Source organism: Cetorhinus maximus, chromosome 2, assembly GCF_964194155.1.
Source record: "Cetorhinus maximus chromosome 2, sCetMax3.hap1.1, whole genome shotgun sequence".
Lineage (NCBI taxonomy): Eukaryota > Metazoa > Chordata > Chondrichthyes > Lamniformes > Cetorhinidae > Cetorhinus > Cetorhinus maximus.
Window position 1 is genome coordinate 121,106,789 of NC_135880.1, and position 23,582 is coordinate 121,130,370.

General features: G+C 41.3%; 1 protein-coding gene across 1 annotated transcript in view; it reads right to left on the minus strand.

Annotated features, from left to right (window-relative positions):
- slc12a2 (solute carrier family 12 member 2) overlaps positions 1-23,582 on the minus strand; it is a 253,622-nt gene that overhangs the window by 66,610 nt on the left and 163,430 nt on the right. Inside the window, exons 12-15 of the mRNA XM_078569009.1 lie at positions 18,766-18,873; positions 16,480-16,603; positions 14,931-15,032; positions 14,146-14,301 (exon numbers count right to left, since the gene is read on the minus strand). Of these exons, the coding sequence (XP_078425135.1) occupies positions 14,146-14,301; positions 14,931-15,032; positions 16,480-16,603; positions 18,766-18,873 (490 nt within the window). The remainder of the gene's footprint in view (positions 1-14,145; positions 14,302-14,930; positions 15,033-16,479; positions 16,604-18,765; positions 18,874-23,582) is intronic.

Below are 23,582 nucleotides of genomic sequence, written 5' to 3' on the forward strand. Positions count from 1 at the left end.
GTTTCTCTCTCCACAATGCTGCTAGACCTGCTGAGTTTTTCCAGCATTTTCTGTTTTCGTTTCAGATTCCTAGCATCCACAGTATTTTGGTTTTATCAGGAATCCCAAGATGCTTCTGTGACAAGCTAAGCATCCTCACCCAGGGTCATCACCACCCTTCCACAATCACAGAGAAAAAAAAATCTAACAAAGTGCCAGTATAAAAATCCAGCATGATTTTAATTTTTTGAACAACACCCTCAGGAAGGTTTTAATCAATATAGTGCAGCTTCAAAGATAAACTGCTTTTGTCACATCCAGGGGCTGTTGATAAATGACTGTCAAATCACAATGGAGGCTGTCTATTGATCGATCATTGTCTCATTTTTGGATGATTTGAAGCATCTATATACTTAGCAGAGATCACCAGACATGGGTTTTCAGATAAGTGACCTTTCATGTCACATTAAATGCAGATGAAGAACTTCCAAAAGTCTCAAAAAGTGACAAAGGGAATTCTTTGTCTTCTGCTTCATGATAGAAGAACATGACAGCCCTCCTGCTCCTTGTACTGAAAGGTGCACCACAACCTCATCTGCTGAGGCTGTCAATGCTCTCCACCAGCTCTTGAATGGATATACTAACAGGAGCAGCAGGGGAGGCAATGAATGTGGAATGCAGGGAGCATCCTGCAATCAGGAGTTGATGTGGGTGCCTAGAGTCCTTGGGAGTTGAAGCAAAAGTCTTAGTGCTTACTTGGTAATTTATGAAACTCAAGAAATAAGTGAAAGTCCATTCAATTCATTTGTTTGTGGGTATCTGTGGGGGGTGGGTGGTGCAGACAAGGGAAGTTTCTAGGTTTGGAGGGCATTCAGCAAATCTATTTTATCGGAGATTTTCATCTAACACCCAAGGGATGAGCACCAGTACTCATGTTACCAAACATTTCACTCTAGTGAAAAAAAAACATTTGCTAAAAAGCTAGAAAACAGACAAGGGAAACTGGTAATGTCACAGTAGCCAAACAATATTGTGACCACTTTCATCTCCTCCTTGGAATAGAAATAAACTAGGGTGTACCAAGCTGATCCAAGTGTAGTCTGAAACCAAGGGTATGAAGAGGACTTCAATATAGCAGACGAAGCCACACTCTGAGCATCAATAGGTTCATGGATGGTCTTAACTAACATCAGCAGCCATGGCACTTAATTAATCTGACCTATTTTCAGTAGGTGTATTCCTCTAGGATTTTATTTAATTTTTTAAAGAGCAGTCCCTATGGGTCTTTAACAGGAAGGTTAAGTAGTTCTGACAGACTTTTGTATCGCATCTAGGTGACACATAGCAGATGTCCACTATGCTCATCTGAAATACTGTAAATCTTTGACGATTTGGTAAAATGCTCAAAATCCAAAGGGTAGGGTGATAATTGGTTAGGCATAGCTTTATTCAATAGTTGAAAATGGAAGATCAAATAAGCAACATTCTAACACCACAATAATGTTCGGTCAGTAGTTGCCAATATGATTTTTCCCCACTGATTATTGTTGCAGTCGGAATGAATTAGTTGATTGGAATCTCTATGAAAGAGAGCACAACTCCAAGGAATTTCGATTTTTACTACAGTTCAACCACTTTAACAGAAAGCTAAGAATTTTTAAGCACTTATGCTCAGTGCCCACTTATCCCATCTTCAATTACAAGCTACATCAAGTTACCTAGTTACCAAGAGCAGTCATCTAACAATCCTGTAAATAATTGATTTGTTTTACGCGCTATGAACCAGAAATTAAGACAAAAGAAACTGGAAATATTTGTTTCTGCCAATCCTGGCAGAAGTTACAACCTGACATCTAGAAAACACAGCCACAGAGAAAGTTATTTATGAAGATTATTAAATCTTAACAATGATATTAAGTTAAATACATGACAACAATCTGCAGACAATAGCATAATAAAATAACCACATTTTGTAGTCAGGGTTTTTTTTTTAAAAGAGGGACAAACATTGAAAAGATTCTTGAATAAAGATCCTATCACACAGAAAATGAGTACCACCTACACAAAGAATTCCACAAAAAGTTTTCAAATTTAGCCCAAAGTTCAAAAACCAAAAAATCACCCAGAAAGAGCACCAAATCAAAAGCTTATGCTAAAATTTCCATTTTATATGTAGGGATTTACTTCATAAACAGTTTTGCAGAAGTGTTCCTTTTGCCTTGTGTAAGCTCAAGTGACAAGAGGCATATGATGACATTTGTATACAACAGTGACAAGAGAATTAAACTCTAGACATTGCACTAGAAAAACTGCAGAGAGTTGCAGTTCAATAGATACCACTTTTCAAAACTATTGTGTAAACTACAATGTACTGTTGGAACAGCATTGATAACTAAACAGTTAGCAGTCATAACATCTGGTCACAGGTAATGTTTCAGCAAAATTAGCAGACCTGTTCAATGCTTTTAAATAAAGTGCAATAGCAAACTAAATAATTCAAACTAGCAAACTAACATTTCAAAAAAAAACTCTCTCCAAGGCACCAATTCCTTCCTGGATTATGGTTCCACAGGCAATAGCCACCCTCTAGTACTTGCCCGTTTGGTCAGGAGTCATGCACAGGGCTAGACAGAGAGTGGTAAAGAAAGCTATTCAACTAGTGTGGCATATCATCTCATTCACTGGCAACACAACTAAGCATTTTGAGTAGTAAGTACGGAATAGTGATTAAGAGTAAATGTTGAAGACAATTTTCCCCTTCCTAATCCAAATCATCTGCACCACTTCCCCGGCTCAGATCATTTAACTCATTACAGAACAGAAATTAAACCTAGGACTTGAGTACTGCTGAAAAAAAGGAGAGATGCTGTTGAAGTTTTTCATCTTGCATTCATCAGGACAGATTAATAAGAATAAACAGAGTCTCTTCTCGTGCAGTACAAATTGTTGTTCCTTTTAGATTTCATATTCTTGTTCTCAAGTTCTGTACTACCAAGTGTTAGAATCATATCTCTCAAGACCGAATTTTTCTTCTAAAAAATTGAAGGACACGGCATGATTTGGGCATTTGGATGCTAATCTGAGATTTTCTTTTAAAAAGGTCATAACCTCACCTTGGGAATTGTCAGCAAGCAGGCCCCTTCAAAGAAATCACTTGACCTTTATGGTACTTGAGGAAGACTTGTTGTTTGGAACTGCATATAACTTTAATTGATGGAGAAAAGAAACTGAAAAGGAAGGTTGGTAACTTGCTGGAAATCACATGGGCGAGAGGATAAAAACTTAAGCTGTGAACCTGCTTGTTTTGAAGACAGTCTTGGTGGGGAACAAGCTGAAGGAAGGCAGGCTACCCGAGCTGGCTCCCTCTCTCTACCTTGTCTAAAATTGTGTACGGCTATCAACCTGTAGCCAAAGGACACTCATCTGAATGTAACTGGACTGCATTTGAACCTGCAAAGCTGAGACCAGTTGGGTGAGAACTTCCAGGCATCCAACAAGACCAGCAAGGGAACTCCAGGCCAACAGCATCGAGGCCCTGTGGACGTTATCCTTTATTTTATAACACCCATCCTCCAAAGCCCATCTCTGCAGATCTGATTGCTCTTTGTCTGTGCGCGTGCACGTGTGCACACCGGGGGAATTCCTTAGGAAGAGGTAGATAGTTATACTTCCCAATTATACTTTTGTTAAGTTAAACAGTACTTGCAACTTGTGAAAAGAGGTTTTGTTTTAAAATAAATTAATTATTGACTTTTTTTTTTGGAAAGTAGCCTGGTCATACTCTCTTTTCTTCTGGGTACTTGAGATATATGTATACAATTGGCCATTTCAGTGAGAAAATTAAACATTCGAATTAATGGTACGGCCTGCAGAGTAGTGGGGCTTGATAATTCACGCACTCCTCCCACCCAGGTCATAACATAAATTGGGGCTTTTCTGGGATTTGAAACTCAAGACAGCAGGTGATTGGACGCAGAATAATAATTGGTAAGGATAAAAGGACAGAGACCAGGTTTCTTATACGTTAGTAAACTAAAATGGCATCGGAAGTTGCTAAGACTTCTCAACAGATGAAAACTGTAAACCTGACTGATTTACCAAAGTAACCAAGACTCAGCTAATAGAATTTGTGGATAAGTTGGAGTTAGAATTACCCATAGGGGGCGAGGAAAGCAGAAATACTTGAGATAATAGCACAGCATTTGAAACTGGAAGGGATACCAGAGAAACCATGACCTCCAGGATGGGGGGGGCGGGGGTAGTCAATTGAGTTAGCTAAGATCAAGTTGTGAAAGAAGCAACTTGAACATGAAAAGAAACCGAAAAAATACTTGAATTGGAGGCGGAAGAAGAAAAAGAATTGGAATTGAAAAGGCTAGAGGCAAAGGAAAAAGGAAAAGAGAGGAAAAGGAAAAAGAGAGCGCATTTCAAAGGGAGCAAGCAGAAAGGCAGGAAAGACAAAGGGAACAAGAACTTCACCTCCAGAGGGAGAAGTTAGCAATGGAGGAAAGAGAGACGGAATGAGAAAGAGAATACTAGCTTAAAAGGCTGGGCTTTTTAAAAAAAAAAGCCTCCACCACTCTCCCAGGCAGCGCATTCCAGACTGTCACCACTCTCTGGGTAAAAAGGTTTTTCCTCACATCCCCCCTAAACCTCCTGCCCCTCACCTTCAACTTATGCCCCCTTGTGACTGACCCTTCAACTAAGGGGAACAGCTGCTCCCTATCCACCGTGTCCATGCCCCTCATAGTCTTGTACACCTCGATAAGGTCACCCCTCAGTCTTCTCTGCTCCAATCAAAACAACCCAAGTCTATCCAACCTCTCCTCATAACTTAAATGTTTCATCCCAGGCAACATCCTGGTGAATCTCCTCTGCAACCCCTCCAGTGCAATCTCATCCTTCCTATAATGTGGCAACCAGAACTGCATACAGTACTTCAGCTGTGGCTTCACCAAGGTTCTATACAACTCCAACATGACCTCTCTACTTTTGTAATCTATGCCTCGATTGATAACGGCAAGTGTCCCATATGCCTTTTGCACTACCCCACCAACATGCCCCTCTGCCATCAGAGATCTATGGACACACACGCCAAGGTCCCTTTGTTCCTCACAACTTCCTAGTGTCATGCCGTTCATTGAATACTTCCTTGCCAAATTACTCCTTCCAAAGTGTATCGCCTCACACTTTTCAGGGTTAAATTCCATCTGCCACTTATCTGCCCATTTGTCCATCCCGTCTATACCTTCCTGTAGCCCAAGACACTCAACCTCACTGTTAACCACCCGGCCAATCTGTGTGTCATACACAAACTTACTAATCCTACCCCCCACATAGTCATCTATGTCATTTATATAAATGACAAATAATAGGGGACCGAGCATAGATCCCTGTGGTATGCCACTGGACACTGGCTTCCAGTCACTAAAGCATCCTTCTATCATCACCCTCTGTCTCCTACAACTAAGCCAATTTTGAATCCACCCTATCAAATTACCCTGTATCCCATGTGCATTTGCCTTCTTTATAAGTCTCCCATGTGGGACCTTGTTAAAGGCTTTGCTGAAATCCATATAAACTACATCAACTGCACTACCCTCATCTACACACCTGGTCACCTCCTCAAAAAATTCAATCAAATTTGTTAGACATGACCTCCCTCTGACAAAGCCATGCTGACTATCCCAGATCAAACCTTGCCTCTGCAAGTGGAGATAGATACTCTCCTTCAGAACTCTCTCCAATTATTTCCCTACCACTGACATGAGACTCACTGGCCTGTAGTTCCCTGGCTTATCTCTACAACCCTTCTTAAATAGTGGAACCACATTAGCTGTTCTCCAGTCCTCTGGCACCTCCCCCGTGGCCAGAGAGGAATTATAAATTTGGGTCAGAACCCCTGCAATTTCCTCCCTTGCCTCCCTCAGCAGTCTGGGAGGCAAATCATCTAGACCTGGAGATTTGTCCACTTTTAAGCCTGCCAACACCTCCAATACCTTGTCACTCCCTATATCAATTTGCTTAAGAACCTCGCAGTCTCTCTCTGAGAGTTCGATACCTTCATCCTCATTTTCTAGGGTGAAGACGGATGTGCAGTATTCATTCAACACTCTAGCGATGTCCTCTGGTTCCACCCATAGATTGCCCCCTTGGTCCCTTATGGGCCCTACTCTTTCCCTGGTTATCCTCTTCCCATTGATATACTTACAGAATTTCTTGGGATTTTCCCTACTTTTACCAGCCAGAGCTTTCTCATATCCCCTAATTGCTTTCTTAAGCTCCATCCTGCACTTTCTGTACTCCACTAATGCCTCTGCTGATTTGCTTTCCTTGTACCTGCTAAAAGCCTCTCCTTTCCTTTACATCGTAACCTGAATATCCATGGTTCTCTGGGCTTATTACTCCTTCCTATCACCTTAGAGGGAACATGTTGAGCCTGTACCCTCCCCATTTCCTTGATGAACACCCCCCACCGCTCCTCTGTAGATTTCCCCACAAGTAACTGTTCCCAGATCCTGCCTTATTTTATTAAAATCCACTCTCCCCCAATCCAAAACGTTTTTTGCAACTTGTCTATTTCTTTGTCCATAACAAACATAAACTGTACCATGTTTTGGTTGCTTACGCTAAAATGCTCGCTCACCACCACCTCAGCCACCTGTCCGGCTTCATTCCCCAGAATTAGGTCCAGCACTGCGCCATCCCTTGTTGGACCCTCTACATATTGACCTAAAAGTTCTCCTGTACACATTTCAAGAAATCCACTCCATCCAAGCCCTTAACACTATGTCTATCCCAATTAATGTTGGGAAAGTTAAAATCACCTAATATAATTACCCTATTGTTATTGTTTTTATACACCTCCGCAAATTGTGCACATATTTGCTCCTCAATTTCCCGCTGACTATCTGGAGGTCTATAATAAATACCTAACAATGTGGCTACCCCTTTTTTATTCCTAAGCTCTACCCACAAAACTTCATTTGATGCCCCCTCCAAGATATCATCTCTCCTTACTGCAGTAACTGACTCCTTAACTAATAATGCAACGCCTCCTCCTCTTTTACCCCCTCCCCTGTCTCGCCTGAAGATTCTATATCCTGGAACGTTGAGCTGCCAACCCTGCCCTTCCCTCAACCATGTCTCAGTGATGGCTACTATATCACAATTCCACGTGTCAATCCTCACCCTTAACTCATCCGTTTTACCTGTAATACTCCTGGCATTAAAGGTCATCCAGCCTTGCCTTACTCCCTTGAAGCTTAATGCAGCTGTACTCCCTCTGACTTGATTGTTTTACTGTATTATAATGTGTCCCTATTCTGCTAACATTCTGTGTACCCTCCCCCTGCCGAATTAGTTTAAACTCCTCCCAACAGCACTAGCAAACCCGACCGCAAGGATGTTAGTTCCGCTCTGGTTCAGATGTAGACCGTCCCGCTTGTACAGGTCCCACCTTCCCCAGAAACGGTCCCAGTGATCCAGGAACCTAAAACCCTCCCTCCTGCACCAACTCTTAAGGCACGTATTCATCTGCACTATTCTCCTATTTCTGAGCTCGCTGGCACGTGGCACTGGGAGTAATCCAGAGATTACAACCCGAGAGGTCCTGCTTTTTAGTCTATTGCCTAACTCCCTGAATTCTTGATGCAAAACCTCATCCCTCTTTCTACCTATGTCATTGGTACCAACATGTACCATGACCTCTGCCTTATCACCCTCCCCCTTCAGGGTGCCCTGCAGCTGTTCAGTGACATCCCGGAACCCTGGCATCAGGGAGGCAACATACCATCCTGGAGTCATGTTGATGGCCACAGTAGCACCTATCTGTTCCCTTGGCTATAGAATCCCCTATTAATATTGGGCTTCCTCCCCTCCTGTACAGACAGGCTGCTTGTGGTGCCAGAAGCTTGGCTCTGTCTGCAGTCCCTGGAGGAACCAGCCCTAATCAGCCTCCAAAATGGAATACCGGTTTGCGAGCGGGACCCCAGGGGACTCCTGAACTACCTGCCTGTTTCTCTTGGACTTCCTGGTCACCCATTCCCTTCCTTCCTCAAATCCCTTCATCTTCGGTGTTACCACCTCTCCAAACGTGCTATCCACAATGCTCTCAGACTCGCGGATGCTCCACAGTGTCCCCAGCCGCTGTTCCAGCTCTGAAACCCGAGCTTTCAGGAGCTGCAGCTGGACACACTTCCTGCACACATGCTGGTCCCGGGCACTGAAAATGTACCCAGCTTCCCACATGGAGCACACCACGGCTTTGAGCGCTCCTGCCATGACTTATCCCTTTAAATTAAACCTTTTAAGTCAATTACTCTAGGGCCCTTCTTTCCTGATTCTCGTTACTATAGAATATACAAACTATAAACCACAAAAAGACCTTAAACTATAAGCGATTAAAGTAGTAAATACCTTACCCACTACTTTCCAGTGATTCCTTTCCCTTGTAGCCTCTACTGCTGCAGCAGGGCAAGACCCACACTCTGAAGATTTAAGAAGTTGGATAGCAAGGAAAAAATGCAAAGAGCACCTCGTCCCCTATGCACCGAATTCCCGCTTTGCACCAAATTGCCAATACCCACTCTGACAGTGCCCCACTCAGGATGTGTCCCCCCACTCCCCGTCCCCCGTTCGTGTGCATACACTTATGCTGGGGAAAGGAATAACTTTTCCACCAGAGCGCGGATTAAAAGCCAAAGTTTTAATTAATAGTATTGACAGGGAGTATATATACCCATACCTTTGAACCAGGTGCACCTGGAGTGTGAACTAATGTCTGAGGCAGTGACGGTTGGTGTTGTTCAGAAGTTACCCACAGGTGGAATGGATTTACTCTTGGGAAATGATTTATCTGGAGCGAAGGTAGTAGCTTCTCCCATAATTACCGAAAGCCCAAGTGAGGTTAAAGAGATGGAGCAGTTACAGGAAAAGGTTCCAGGAATTTTTCCTTTGTGTGTGATGACCCGAACAATGGCTAAGCAAAGTCCATCATCGAAGGTCAAAGTGATACCACAAACAGATATTTGGCTGGCTGAAACTTTCTTTAAAGAGTTAGATAGTCCAAAAGAAATGTTTAACAAATTTTCTCTAGTGAGGCTCAACAAGCTGATTCAGAGTTAAGAAAGATATCACTATCAGCCCAAACTGAAGCTGAAGCTAAGGCAGTTCCAGAATATTATATTAGAAAGGGAATTCTAATGAGGAAGTGGAGACCTCCTCACTGACCTGCAGATGAAGAGTGGACACTTGTTCATCAGGTAGTGGTATTGCCTAAATATCGTAGAGATATTACGGATAGCACATGAAATTCCGATGGCAGGGCTTACAGGGATACGGAAAATCAAGCGCAGATAAACCGGCAGTTTTAATGGCCAGGACTTCATAAGGACGTGGTGCAGTTTTGTAAAACGTGCCATATGTGCCAGATGGTAGGAAAACCACAACATGCAATCAAACAGGCATCCTTGATTCCTATACCAGTTTTTGAGGAACCGTTCTTGTAAGGTCTTGTGGGGCCGTCACCAAAAACGAAAGCAGGACACCAGTATATCCTTCCTATTATGGATATTACAACTCAATTTCCAGAGGCCATCCCTTTAAGGACCATTATGGCTAAAGTAGTGGTCGAGAAGCTAACCCAATTTTTAAACTCGATATGGATTACCAGTATAGGTCCAATCGGATCAAGGTTCCAATTTTATGTCTAAAATTTTTCAGAACATTATGAGTAGCTTGGGTATAAAACAGTTCAAGCCCACAGCATGATTAAAGCACATTGTCATGAATATCCCCATGATTGGGGCAAAGGACTGGATTCCCTTTCATTTGCTACCCAAGGTTCACCAAATGAATCTACTGGTTTTAGCCCTTTTGAATTAATTTACAGACATGAGATAAGAGGTAACTCACCTCCAGACTCCCCAAAGCCTGTCCACCATCCACAAGGTTCAAGTTGGGAGTGTGATGGAATACTCCTTGCTTGCCTGGGTGAGTGCAGCTCCAAAAACACTCAAGAAGCTTGATACCACCCAGGACAAAACAGCTCGCTTGATGTGCATGCCCTCCACCACCGATGCACAGGAGCAGCAGTGTGTACCATCTACAAGATGCACTGCAGAAACTCACCAAGGCTCCTTAGGTAGCACCTTCCAAACCCACGACCACTACCATCTAGAAGGACAAGGGCAGCAGATAGATGGGAACACCACCACCTGGAAGTTTCCCTTCAAGTCATTCACCATCCTAACTTGGAAATATATCACCGTTCTGTCACTGTCGCTGGGTCAAAACCCTGGAACTCACTTCCTAACAACACTGTGGGTGCACCTACAACAAATGGGCTGCAGCAGTTCAAGAAGGCAACTCACCACCACCTTCTCAAGGGCAACTAGGGATGGGCAATAAATGTTGGCCCAGCCAGAGAAGCCCACATCCCATGAATAAATTTTTAAAAATTACAACCAGGGATGAAGTGTTCATATTATTGCCATTACAGGGGAACCTCTGAAAGCATGGTTTAGTGTTCCATAGAAAGTAATTAAGAGGGTTAGCAAAATAAATGGTTTGATAAATACACCAAAACGTAGGAAAATGAATTGACTGTCATCTCAACATGTTAAAATATCATCGTACGGAGGAAGATAGGAAACAGCGGGTCACATTGTAAGCATAGTGGAGAATGAAAAAGACAGTGAGAGTGAGGAAGGAGGGGACTTAGACAGTTCACAAATTGAACCTCCTATTACCCAGTTAGCTAACACTGAAATATTAGGACAAATAGATACCATATTTTCATACTTAGGGGTCGAACAATGAGAGGAGCTAGTGAGGTTAATTACAGAATTTAAAAGGTTCTGTAGGGATAAACCAGGGTCTGCAACTTTAGCCACACGTGATATGGAGGTAGGAGAATTTTTTCCTATATCCTTATCACCTAAGTCCAGAGAAACAAGCAAAAGTGACAGCAGAAATTCAATATATGTTAGAAAATCACCAAATTGAGCATAGTCAAAATAGTTGGTGTTCTCCAGTAGTGTTAGTGCCTAAAGCTGACGGGTCAACCAGATTCTGCATAGACTATAGAAAGATTAATGCAGTAACACAAAAAAATTACTACTCAATCCCTCGTCTAGAATATTGTATTGACAGGGTTGGCAGTGCCACATTCCTTGCTAAGATAGATTTGTTGAAAGGATACTGGCAAGTACCTTAAACATTGTGAACAAAGGAGATATGAGCTTTTGTTAGGCCAAATGGGCCATACCAAAGTAAGTGATGCCTTTCTTACTCAAAAACGCTCTAGCCACTTTCCAAAGACTAATCAGGTGATCACTAATGTTCCTAACTGTATGGTTTACTTGAATGATGTATTGGTTTATAGCAACACATGGAAAGACCATTTAAAACAAGTGGAAGCCTTATTTAAACAATTACAGGAGGAGATCTAGCAATAAACCTGGCAGAAAGTGAGTTTGCAAAGGTGCGAGTAACTCGTTTAGGGCATATCGTAGGGCAGGGTCAAGTCTTGCCAAGAACAGCAAAAGGTACCGGCTTTGATAGAATTCCCTGGTCCTAAAACTAAATGGGAAATCATGAGATTTTTTGGGATGTATGGCTTCTATCATAAATTTGTGCCAAACCTCAGCACATTAGCGGCTCCACTAATGGATTTATTGCAAAAGAAAGCAACAGTAGTATGGTGAAGAGTGTGTGCAGGCAGCTTTTGAGAAGCTGAAGGCTAATTTAACTAATGAACTGGTTTTAGCCGCACCTTATTTCGCTAAACCCTTCAAGCTGGCAATTGATGCTAGTGACTTCGGGGTGGGCGCAGCCTTATTGCAAGAGGATGAATCGGGCATAGAGAAGCCAGTGGGTTACTTTTCTAAAAAATTAAATTGGTATCAAAAGAGATACTCTATGGTAGAAAAGGAAACCCTGGGATTGTTACTGGCTCTTAAGCATTTTGAGGTATATGTCTGTCATGGCTGCAAAGAAATATTAGTATATACTGACCATAATCCTTTGGCCCCTGTGGAAAAATTTAAGACTCAGAATGACAGACTGTTCCAATGAAGCTTCTAATACAGTCTTATAACTTAAGATTGTTCATATTGCTGGAAAGGATAATATAATTGCTGATGCATTATCAAGAATGTAATTTTTTCATAATTATCTGAAAAGCAAGGAAGTCAAAACTGTACAAACTGTATAAGGAAGGAATGGCTGAGTGAGTGCACGTCTGAATTTTGTTTATGTGTTGCTCATATCTTTTTCTGCATACATTGCAATGAAACACATTTGGGAATGGTGGGCAGGTTCTTCCGGTCGGCGAGCAGGGGCGGGGCCCACTCGCTGACACATCAAATGACGTCGGGATATGTCGGGCGTGCTTCCCGACATCACCCCGTGTCATTTAGATTTTCAGTTCTGCGGGTGTGCAACCAATTCGGCTGTGCGCCCGCTGGACTGTCGACAGCCTATTAAGACCATTAAGAAACTAATTAACTCGATTGATGGACCTGCCCATCTAGCCTTAGCGTTGGCGGGCAGGCCGGGAGCCCAGGCAGGCCTCGGGAAAAGCATGAAACCTCATCTATGAGCGGGATGAGGCTTCATGAGGGCTTTTAAATGTTCATCAAACGTTTAAATAAAAGTTAAGGACATGTCCCAACTCATGTGACAGTGTCACATGAGGGGACATGTCAGGGAAATTTTTTTTTAAAATTACCTCTGTCAACTTTTTATTCAAAGCCGATCTCCCTGAGGCAGCACTTTGCCTCCGGCAGATCTGTATGCTCTTTTGCGCGCATGCGTGAAAGAGAGCACTCCCTGCTGAGGGAATCCCTTCCCACCCGCACAGGGAGCGCACAGTGCTTCCTGGCGGACATCACGCTGGGGGGGCCTTAATTGGCCTGCCCACGTAAAATGGCGGCGCCGATCAGAAGGCTAGCCATCAGCGCCCGCTCCCACACTTCCCCCCCCCAACAGGGGTTGCGGGGGGAGAGAATGTTCCCCGGTGTTTCATCTCTTAGGGGTGGAGGTATGTTAGAGTCATATCTCTGAAGACTAATTTTTTCTTTTACAAAATGGAAAGACATGGCATGACCTGGGCATTTGGATGCTAATCTGGGATTTTTCTTTTTAAAAAGGTCATAAGTACACCTTGGAATTGTCAGCAAGCAGGCCTATTCAAAGAAATCACCAAACCTTTATGGTACTTGAGGAAGATCTGGTTGTTTGTTTTGAACTACACATAACTTTAATTGATGCAGGAAAAAAAACTGAAATGGAAGGTTGGTAACTTGCTGGAAATCCAATGGGCAAGAGGAAAAAAAGAACAAGTTGTGAACCTTCTTATTTTGAAAGCAGGCTTGGTGGGGAACAAGCTGAGGAAGGAAGGCTACCTGAGCTAGCTTCCTCTCTCTACTTTGCCTAATATTGTGAGGGGCTATCAACCTGTAGCCAGAGAACCCTCATCTGAGTGTAACTGGTCTGCATTTGGACTTGCAAAGCTGAGGCCAGTTGGTGAGAACTTCCAGACATCCATGGCGACCAGCAGTCTTCACACGGGGGAACTCTAGGTTGACAGCGTCGAGACCCTATGGACTTTATCCTTTATTTTATAAAATCCATCCTCCAAAGCTCATCTCTGCAGAGAGACTCTGTCTGTTCGTGTGTGTGTGGGGGAGACAATTCTTTAGGAAAAGGTAGATAGTTATACTTCCTGATTACAATTGCGTGTTAACCAGTACTTGCAACTTGTGAAAAGAAGTTTTGTTTTAAAATAAATTAATCATCGAGTTTTTTTTTGAAAGAAGCCTGGTCAGAGTTTTCTGGGTACTTATAGGTGCACAATTGGTCATTGCAGTGAAAAAATTAAACATTCAAATTAATGGTACAGAAGGCAGAGTAGTGGGGCTTGATAATTCGTGCACTCCTCCTATCCCGGTCGTAACTCAAGTGACTATTTGTAAACCTAGGACCTTCCTGCTTAACACTGGTTCTCCTGTTCCCTTGTTTGAGCCATCAAGAAAGATTCAGTTTTCATGGTCGGTGAGTTTGAAAGTTTTTCTAAACACACCCGTTAAACACAAGTTATCGGCAAGTGAATTGGCACAAAAAATTAAAAGCTTGTCCACAACTGATTTGTGTTAACCGTACCTGGCTTCTTGTAGGTGACGTAGATATATAAAGCAAGGACAATAACATTTGTCAATAGCGCTGCCCACCAATTGATGACAAACATTACTCCACAGCACAAGATAGCACCAATCAATGAAATCCACATGTTATAGAATCTAAAGGAAGGCCGCCAACCTAAGTACAAAAAGGAAGAGGTCATTAAATACAGGTAGTTATGAGATTGTGTGAGATGTTTATTTAGTAGAGCTTAAGATCTGTAAAACAATAATAGCTGCAGGCTGTGAGAAATATTACATGCCATTGGACTGAGTAAACCATACAGATATAATTTCAAGTCAAAAATCACAAACACACAATAAAACCAAATCATTTATAACTTTACAGAGTAGTGTTGACACTATGCTAACCTTAATAACTGGCGAATACAAGTTGATTATTGAGTTCAGTTGGCAACTGGTGGGGGTACAGGAAGCCAACTGAAAAGGCCAAATCAAAAATGTTCTTAAAACAAAACACAAATGATGGTGTTTGTTTTTCCCAGGTGGAGAGGCAGAAAGAGAAGAATTTATTACCTGTATTTTGAATAAGTCTCCACAGAATCATTGCCAAGAGCGCAGCAGGCATTTTCAGGCCATTGCATAGCTGAAAATACTACTAGCCAGTTTAAATGCAATATGTTTCTGGTACTACGCCACTCCCCCTCTAATTTGAAGTAATCTCAAAGCACAAGAAAACAACAGCACGCAAAATATAAATATGTGCATTCAGCCTGCCTTATTTCTCACTGCTGACTCAATTCTTACCTGGAGATTTAGCAAGTGAAGCATGGAACACTGAGAAATTAATCAAAGCATATGAAGCCAGGAAAAAATTGGAAATAATTGGCGCAATGACATTCAGCTCAGCTGAAAAGTAAACACACAAAAAACATAAAATGTAGTAGGAAGTAATAACTACAAATACCCTAACTATTGCCAGACCAACAAACCACTTAAAGAACTGTCATTCTTACTTTGCAACAAAACCTACATTAATAGAAATAGGTACAGGCAAACTACAGAACATACTAAACCCAAAAACCTGCCCCTCAAATGATCATAAATTAAGCACAACCGAATCCAATTTAAAATTCAATTTGAAGTAGTGAGTAGTTCTATTTGTTTGTCACTTTGGGTCAGTGCTACATTGCCTTTCTCGTGCGCGTGTACACAGGCAGAAGAAAACAGATTGAACAGGCTAGCTTAAGTGCACACAGTTTGAACACAATATGCAAATATAATTCTCTACATTAGTAACATGACAAAATGCAATTCATTGGTTCTGATGCAATTTGGGGGGTACTGAGGATATGATAGAGCAGAAGAGTGAAGTTATTGTTTCTTTCCCCCCTAGTGTAGTTTTCACCTAATGTTGTTGAGGATCATTGGGTAATAAATTTCAACCCATTTTCAGGATACAATTATTCCCTATTTCAGGCAATTTACCCCCTCTGACCAATCTTTTCTCCACTTTTGAACACAACCACTTCCTCCCCTTTCATCAAGGCACACAGCCAAGGATTCTGCAATTCTCTCAGCTCCACTACTCTCCTGAGGCTCACCCAGAGTACAGCCAGTGATTTGATCAATACTTTCTCATTTTTTTTTTAAACATTTGGAGAAATCTTAGTGCTAGATCAAGATCCATTGTGAAGCACGCTGCCATGGCAGAAACAGAATGGTTACAGCACAGAAAGAAGCCAAATCAACCAGTCATGTCCACACCAGCTCTCTGCAACAGCAACTCAGCAAGCACCACTCCCCTGCCCTTTTTCACCATAGCCCTGCAAACTTGTTCTCTTTAGGTGCTTATCTAACCTCCTTTTGAAAGCCCCAATTTTATCTGTCTCCATCACATTCAGGCAGTAGATTCCAGATCATGACCACTCATTGTGCAAAAATTTATTCATGTCACTATCGATTCATTTGCCAATCACTTTAAACCAGTTTCCTCTAGTTCGCAACCCTTCTACCAATGGGTACAGTATCTCTCACTACTTTTCTCTAAGAGCTACCCCAGATTCTCCAATTTATTCATGTAACTGAAGTCCCTCATCCCTGGAATCATTCTACCAAATAGAGATCAATTAAAAATTAGCGGTCATATTTTAAAACTGTAGATTATAGAAAGAAGGGAAGTTAAGATTTGCTGAGATTTCCTTTCTTGCTGATATGAAATGTTTGCCCCAGACACAATGTAATCATAGACAATTGATTCTACTTGATAGGAAGCATATACTAATGCAGTCCATTAGATTAAAATTGCATTTTTTAAGGTTTTACAAGTTTGCTGTTTTTCTAAATATTCACTAACCAATTAGTATGAATCCCAGACCAATGAAGAATGTGAGAACATATCCACGTAATGGTTCATTGTTCTTGCCATAACCAACTGAAAAAATGTGAAGACCGGGATATATATTATCCTTACACAAAGCCTGAAGGAAAGAATATTTATTACTGTAGTCCAGGTGTTCAAAAAAAAATCACACAAAAGTAAACACAAACCAAAAAGTTTATAAAATTTGTATTACACACACAGCAGCACCTCAATGCTCTCTACCTCAGTGTTGTAAAATCTCTCAATTTTCTAGATTGCTGGCAACACAAAGACTGAGATTGTGAAATCTTTATTGATCCAGATGTGCTTTAATGACAGACTAGGTCAAGACAGATTGGTTTTTGGTCAAAAGTAGCTTTGCTTCTTAGGATTGTTTCCTTAATTAAACTGAATCATACCTACAAAGGGTTCAGTGTTATACCTGACTCTGGCTAAGAGGACTAGTAAGCAATAATAATAAAACCCTTGAGAAACAGTCACCATAAACCAATTAGGCTCACATTGAAAATAGAGAGAGAAAAAGATTACAAGATAAAGGTATCGGACTGGAATTACTTTACATAAAAATGATGAAGAGGAACAGTCAAGGCTAATCAGTTATAAAAATAGCAGATCAATGTGCATGTAATGGAAGATACTGTAGTACAAAATGGATAAGATACATGCAACTAGGTGTAAGATGGGTGTGTCAAAGACAAGATTTCATGGATAAGATTAGAGTAAAAATTATTTTGAGAAGAAAAAGAAGGCGACCTCATCTGTTCCTTTATTTTTACAGTCACAGATTGCAACTCTTTCGAGTACAATCACAGTTCTTGGTTTCCGGGAGTGGGACATGAACCCACAACCCTCTGATTCAAAGACGAGGGTGCTATGAAACTCTTTCGAGTTATCAACAGTCACAGATTGCAACTCTTTCGAGTACAATCACAGTTCTTGGTTTCCGGGAGTGGGACATGAACCCACAACCCTCTGATTCAAAGGCGAGGGTGCTATGAACACCTGCACTTGTTGTAGAGCAATAGCAACGAGACCAATTACTTAACAGTGTCATTGGAAGGTCACAAAGATATCAAACTACCGAATCAAAGCTTCCTTAATTTATAAATGATGCAAGCCTCAATTACATTATTGCTTTTTGTTAGCTTAGTTTGTTTAATTTTATGCAATTTTTGGTTCAGATTTTATGCTAACATCTATGTGTTTCATATCCAATACATTGACCAGTTTTGTGTCCATGCATCTCTCAATAGGCAAAATGTGCAACATACACTATTTCCCCCATATACTTTGTCTGCCACCTGATCAAGAATTCTATCAGGTTTGTCAAGCGCAATCTTTCTTTCTGAAGTTAGTGTTGGATGTTAATTATCTTCCTCATCAGGGGAGGCAATGCCATAGTGGTATTGTCGCTGGACTAGTAATCCAGAGACCCAGGGTAATGCTCTGGGGACCCGGGTTTCTAATCCCACCACGGCAGCTAGTAGAATTTTAATGCATTAAAAAAGCTGGAATTAAAAGTCTAATTGTGACCATGAAGCCATTGTTGATTGTTGTAAAAACCCATCTGGATCACTAACGTCCTGTGGTGTCCTTACCTGGGCTGGCCTACATGTGACTCCAGACCCACAGCAATATGGTTGATTCTTAAATGCTCTTTGAGCAAGGGCAATTCGGGATGGGCAATAAATGCTGGCCTATCCAGTGATGCCCACATCCCATGAATGAATAAAAAAAAAATCTGCACTAGACTGCTCTTTATCTAAAACTTCGTTTTTCAACCACCCTAATGTACATCTGCTGTTGGAAAGCGCCAGAGGAAGTGCAGCTGAAACTTTCATTCATTTACTTTTACTCCCCCACACTTTTAGCCAATATAACAGTGGTGCATAATATTAGCTGTATCTCAACACTGTCTTATTGCTGCTATAACATGCTTCTGTACATTAAAGTTGGATTACTCAGATAAACAAACACCAAGTAAGCATCATCTTAAAACTACTAGCAATATGTTAAAAAATTGGAGTATGAGGAATTTTTAAAATACAGCTTTTACACTTAGGGCAAATCGCATTTCAGTAAGATTATTCACAAGGTTTATGAAATGATGTTTTAAGAACATTCATAATTCACAGACTGAATCAATATACTGATAAGAGTCTTAAGTTAAAATCACAAATGAAAATTACATTTTTCAGGAACCAAATCTACACACACACACAACCCCCACACACAAAACATTTGGAATTGTGTACATACCTGGAATATTTTGGGAGCGCTCACTAATGACGCCAGGGCAGAAGAAAGTGTAGCCGAAAAGATTCCTGCAGTAACCAAAGGCCCAAATCCAGATACCAGGCTCATGACCTGAAAATAATTCAGGTTAATCTAGAATTATATTACAATCTCAAGTATTTTGCTGAATAGAGAAGGTCCGATGTTTATTTAGAGCAGGTGGCCACTGTTGTAGAGTTAGTTCATTTTACCAAATGAAAACCATTCATCAGCCACTAAACGAAAACTGCTACAAAAGAGTATTTTTTTTTAAATCTGGGGGTGAGTAGGGGTGGGGTAAGAGTTTAACCAATTGACTATATAAATATACATAAAAATATACAGTTGTTTGTTCAGCCCTAAAAAAAGCTGTATAAGCTTTTCCTGAAGGCAAAGACACATGTTAATGTCATATGGAGAGAAAGCTAAGTAAACATGCATAGCTCAATGAAAGGCTCCCCCAACCGCAAAATGTGGACAATAAGCAATTCAACTTGTACATTATCAGGAAGCATAAATTACTCAATTCTGCTGCTTTAACTGCTTTGAGTCTGGAAGAATGAAATAAATATTTCTTTCCTCCTGGCCTCAGTGCTCTGGAAACAGCTTTCCATAATAATTTTTTAAAAGAACTCCCAACAATGGTTGAGTCATATACAAACATAAAAGCCACACCTGTCCTTTAAATCAGAATGGGCTGCTATTGAAGTACTCTGACAATAGCCAAATACCATTAAGACGCCCTTGCAGACCTTCTGTCTGACATTTTAAGTAGTCTGACGTTTCAAGTTTATTTTCAGCTTTTCAAAGTATCAATTAGAGACACTTCATCCCATTGTTTTCATGTATGCATTGTCTACTCCTCCATGAATACCAAACTGGTAATTAAACATTGAGTAAACATTAGATAAATCAAAAAGGAGTAATCATGGGATAAACTAATAATGAAATAAGGTCTCTTCGTGACCAGAGAAATACATCATGAATAGGCAGCCAATAGGCTTGCCCCAATATTCCCACAAAACCAAGATCAAATGCATCTAAATGTAGAATTTAGGAGCGAGCAACCATTAAGTTTATCAAAATCAATGATGATGGGCTGCCACCGAGCCCACAGAAAAAGATCAGTCTGAAACGAGAGTCAGTGACTTTCAAATTGGGCAGTATTTTTTGAGAAGAACTTTTTCCTCATGTTTATAGGAACACAGTGTAACTTCCTGATACAAAAAAAACTAATATTGCATAGGGAGAGGGTGGGAGATGTGCTTTCCTTTTTCAGGCACCGGAAGGGAGCACTCATTAAAATAGTTTCCCCGTGTATTTTCAACATTTTTCTGCACTCCCTTCCTGAAGGCAACAGTTCTCTCCAAGTTTCTAGATCAGAGAAATTACTGTCCAGCTTTAAGCATAATTTTCAAACTGAAGTCCTTAGATTCTAAGGATTGCAAGATAGGATTTCTTTATTCCCCCTTTCCTTGTTGATTTCCTGGCACGTCATTTGTTGACTATAATAAAAAGAGGATTCTACTATTTTCCTTTGTTTAGCTGGTTGGGACATTTCAGAGTGGGTCAATATATGCACAAAAGGTCTCCCAGGAGGACCAAAATGGAATAACAACTAAATTATTCTCATAGTTTCCGGCTTGTGCAAAATATCACTGATTAGGAGGCCACAGGGTAAAGGAAGAAGGAATATTTAAGGAGGACCATAATGGAATAGCAACTAAATTATTCTCATAATTTCCTGCTTGTGCAAAATATCACTGATTAGGAGGCCACAGGGTAAAGGGAGGAGGAATATTATATGGGAATAATATATGCTGGCACCATCATAAAATAGCTTTTTAAAAATGACCATCAAATAATGAGAAACTATGTTGAAGTAGTCTATGGCCAGAATATAACACTCATCGGGCAGGCACACGCCTGACCCAACCGAGCATAAAATGACCTGCGATGACGTCGGGCGAGCACCCCGACATCATTGTACATGTGCGCGATATTTCAGTTGGCAGACGTGCTGCCGACTCCCACGCACGCCTGCCGACAATTAAATGGCCTTAATAGGCCTTTTAAAGTTATAATGACGGGCAGGTGAAAAGGTCAAGCAGCCTTTGCATTTTTAGGAAACCTCATCCACAGGCAGGATGAGGTTTCCAACAGCAATTAAACATAAAATATAAACTTTAACTTTTCATTAATAACATGTCCCTGCTCGTGTGACAGTCACATGAGGGGACATGTTTTGTAACATTTTAAAAATCTTTATTTTTAATTTTTCATATCTTCATCTGAGGCAGCTCTATACGAACTTGCGCTCTCACCCCCCCTCCCCCCACACATAGGCAGCATTGAGCGCTGCCGTGCGCGTTTCACGCTGAGCGGGCCTTAATTGGCTCACCAGCGTGAAATTGCGGTCCGGTCCCGATCGCGGGCAGCCTCCCGACCGCCCGTCGAGCCCACCTGACAAGGGAAAAATCCTGGCCTATATAGTTACATCTTGAATTTTTAGGAGATATCTCAGACTTTGTTTTGCCAAGCAGTGCATAAAAAACACTTTTGTATGTTTATACTGAAAGAATCAGATGGATAGACTTAATAGGAAAAAAACAGCACAACTTTTCATACTGCTCGAAAACAACAGATTTGGGCAAATCACTAACTGCACGAAAGCAGTTTAAACAGATTTTACTGCCTACCTCTATTTTTTTTAGCCTGTTAAGGCTCCGTTTTCCCTGATTCAAGGACATGCACCAACTATTAACACCTTTTAATTTTTGCTACCACGCAAAGTTGAAGACAGAAAGTCAATTTACATTAAGACTTAAAAGAATCACAAGGTTTTCACTTTAACCTTCCAGTAACTATCAGAAGGCCATCTTGCAATTTTAGTGGAAAATTCCCTTCTAGTTCAATGGCAACCTTTTGTTCTTACACAAAAGAGAATTCTGGAAACAGTTCCGCATTTTTTGTCAGCTCCTCAGTGTTTACATGGAATAACTTTCATGCGGTAATCTGCTTCTCTCTGTCCGACAGGTAATCAATGCCAATGGCCATTTCTTCATGTGAGCCAAAATCACATTTTGCTATGAAGCAGTTTCATTTATGTTACAATATACCAAGACATAAAAATGTGAACACAAAAGGTACTGAGACTCCATCCATTCCACGATCACTAGTTCAGGCCCAAGTCTTTAGAAACACTATGCTTAGAAACCCGGGGCAGTATTTTATGCTCTCACCTACGGTGAGTTTGTAGGTAGGGAGGGCATTTTAAAAAAAATTCTTCCATGGGATGTGGGTGTTACTGATTGCCCTGATTTCCCTTGAGGTGGTGGTGGTGAACTGCCTTCTTGAACAGCTGCCGTCCATGTGGTGTAGGTACACCCTGTTAGGGAGGGCATTCCAGGGTTTTGACCCAGCGACAGTGAAGGAATGACAATATAGTTCCAAGTCAGGCTGATGTGTGGCTTTGTGGGGAACTTGCATGGTGTTCCCATGCAATTGCTGCCCTCATCCTTCTAGGTGGTAGAGATTACTGGTTTGGATGGCCTTTAAATCACAAGGATAGTGGCAGGTAGGGGTCCTACCACACTCCCGCCTCCATCCTGATTAAGTCAGTGGCAGAAAGGCCTATGGGTGTTTGGAATATTTCCAGATGTATCTATTACATCTGTAAAGATTCTTCCAGAAGAAATATTAGGTAGAAGCATGGTGGAGACAGCAAAGCCAACAAGGCGGCAGAAAAGGCATTGGGGAAAGAGGTGGGAATTGGCGATCAGTGCTGCCATCAACTTATTCATTTGGAACATCTTCCAGTTGCTGAACCCGAGGCCCTTTCCATACAAGGATTGATCATTTTTAAAACTGCAGTATGATGCTCGAAACCTTTCAAGGCTGTACCGCAGCACTTCCCATAGTGTTAACTAGGTGCTTGAAGCAGGATTTCAGTATCCCAATGGCTTGTTTAATTAGCATTTTTATTACATCAAGTATTTCACTGTGCCTATTCTTATATCACCATGTGGCATCATCAGCCATGGTTATAGAGGATTCCCCTGGTTACCAAACAAACTTCCAGCTGAATAATCCTGAGGCCAATAAAGTACAACAGCATTGTGGCAGCTTCCCAGTTACTGCGCACTTAACAAGGAGAATAATATGGCTGACTTCACACACCAGCTGCCCAGTGAGTGAATAAAATCTCTTTCGGTTCATCTAGTTTCACTCAGTCCTTGTATAGAACCTTTACTTTCATTGATGGAACCCTGAGTTCTGGGAAATCAAGACATTCTGAAAGCTAACTGCATAAGCCCGGTTTTGCTGAGTTCATGGAAAACAAGGTGAACAACGATGCACTGCAAACCAATTCAAGTAGCTTATTTTCCTTGAAGCAACTGGAAAGACTCTGTGGCATAAACTTTACATCCACCAACAATACTGTAACATTGGTTGAAACAGGCTGCAATGTAAGGGCCAGAAGGTAGCAAAGTATAACCTTCTCAGCAATTACCTTAGAGACAGAAAGGATGGCTCGTGTATACATTCCAATCTGGGCATCTAAATTTAGGAGCTAGCATTATGCTGACCTCTAAACTATTCCATTGCCTGCTCTATGGTACCACTGGCAGTGTGATCATTTGGAAGAACCTGAGCAACCACCCCCACCCCCTCCAAAAAAATGTTGAAATTGCAACAGAAACTCACTGCCTTCATTTTCAATTTTGCGCTTCAAGATATATAGTACTATAAATAATCAGGGCAGCCTCAGCGTAAAATGTGTGCCAAAATCCTTAGTCACT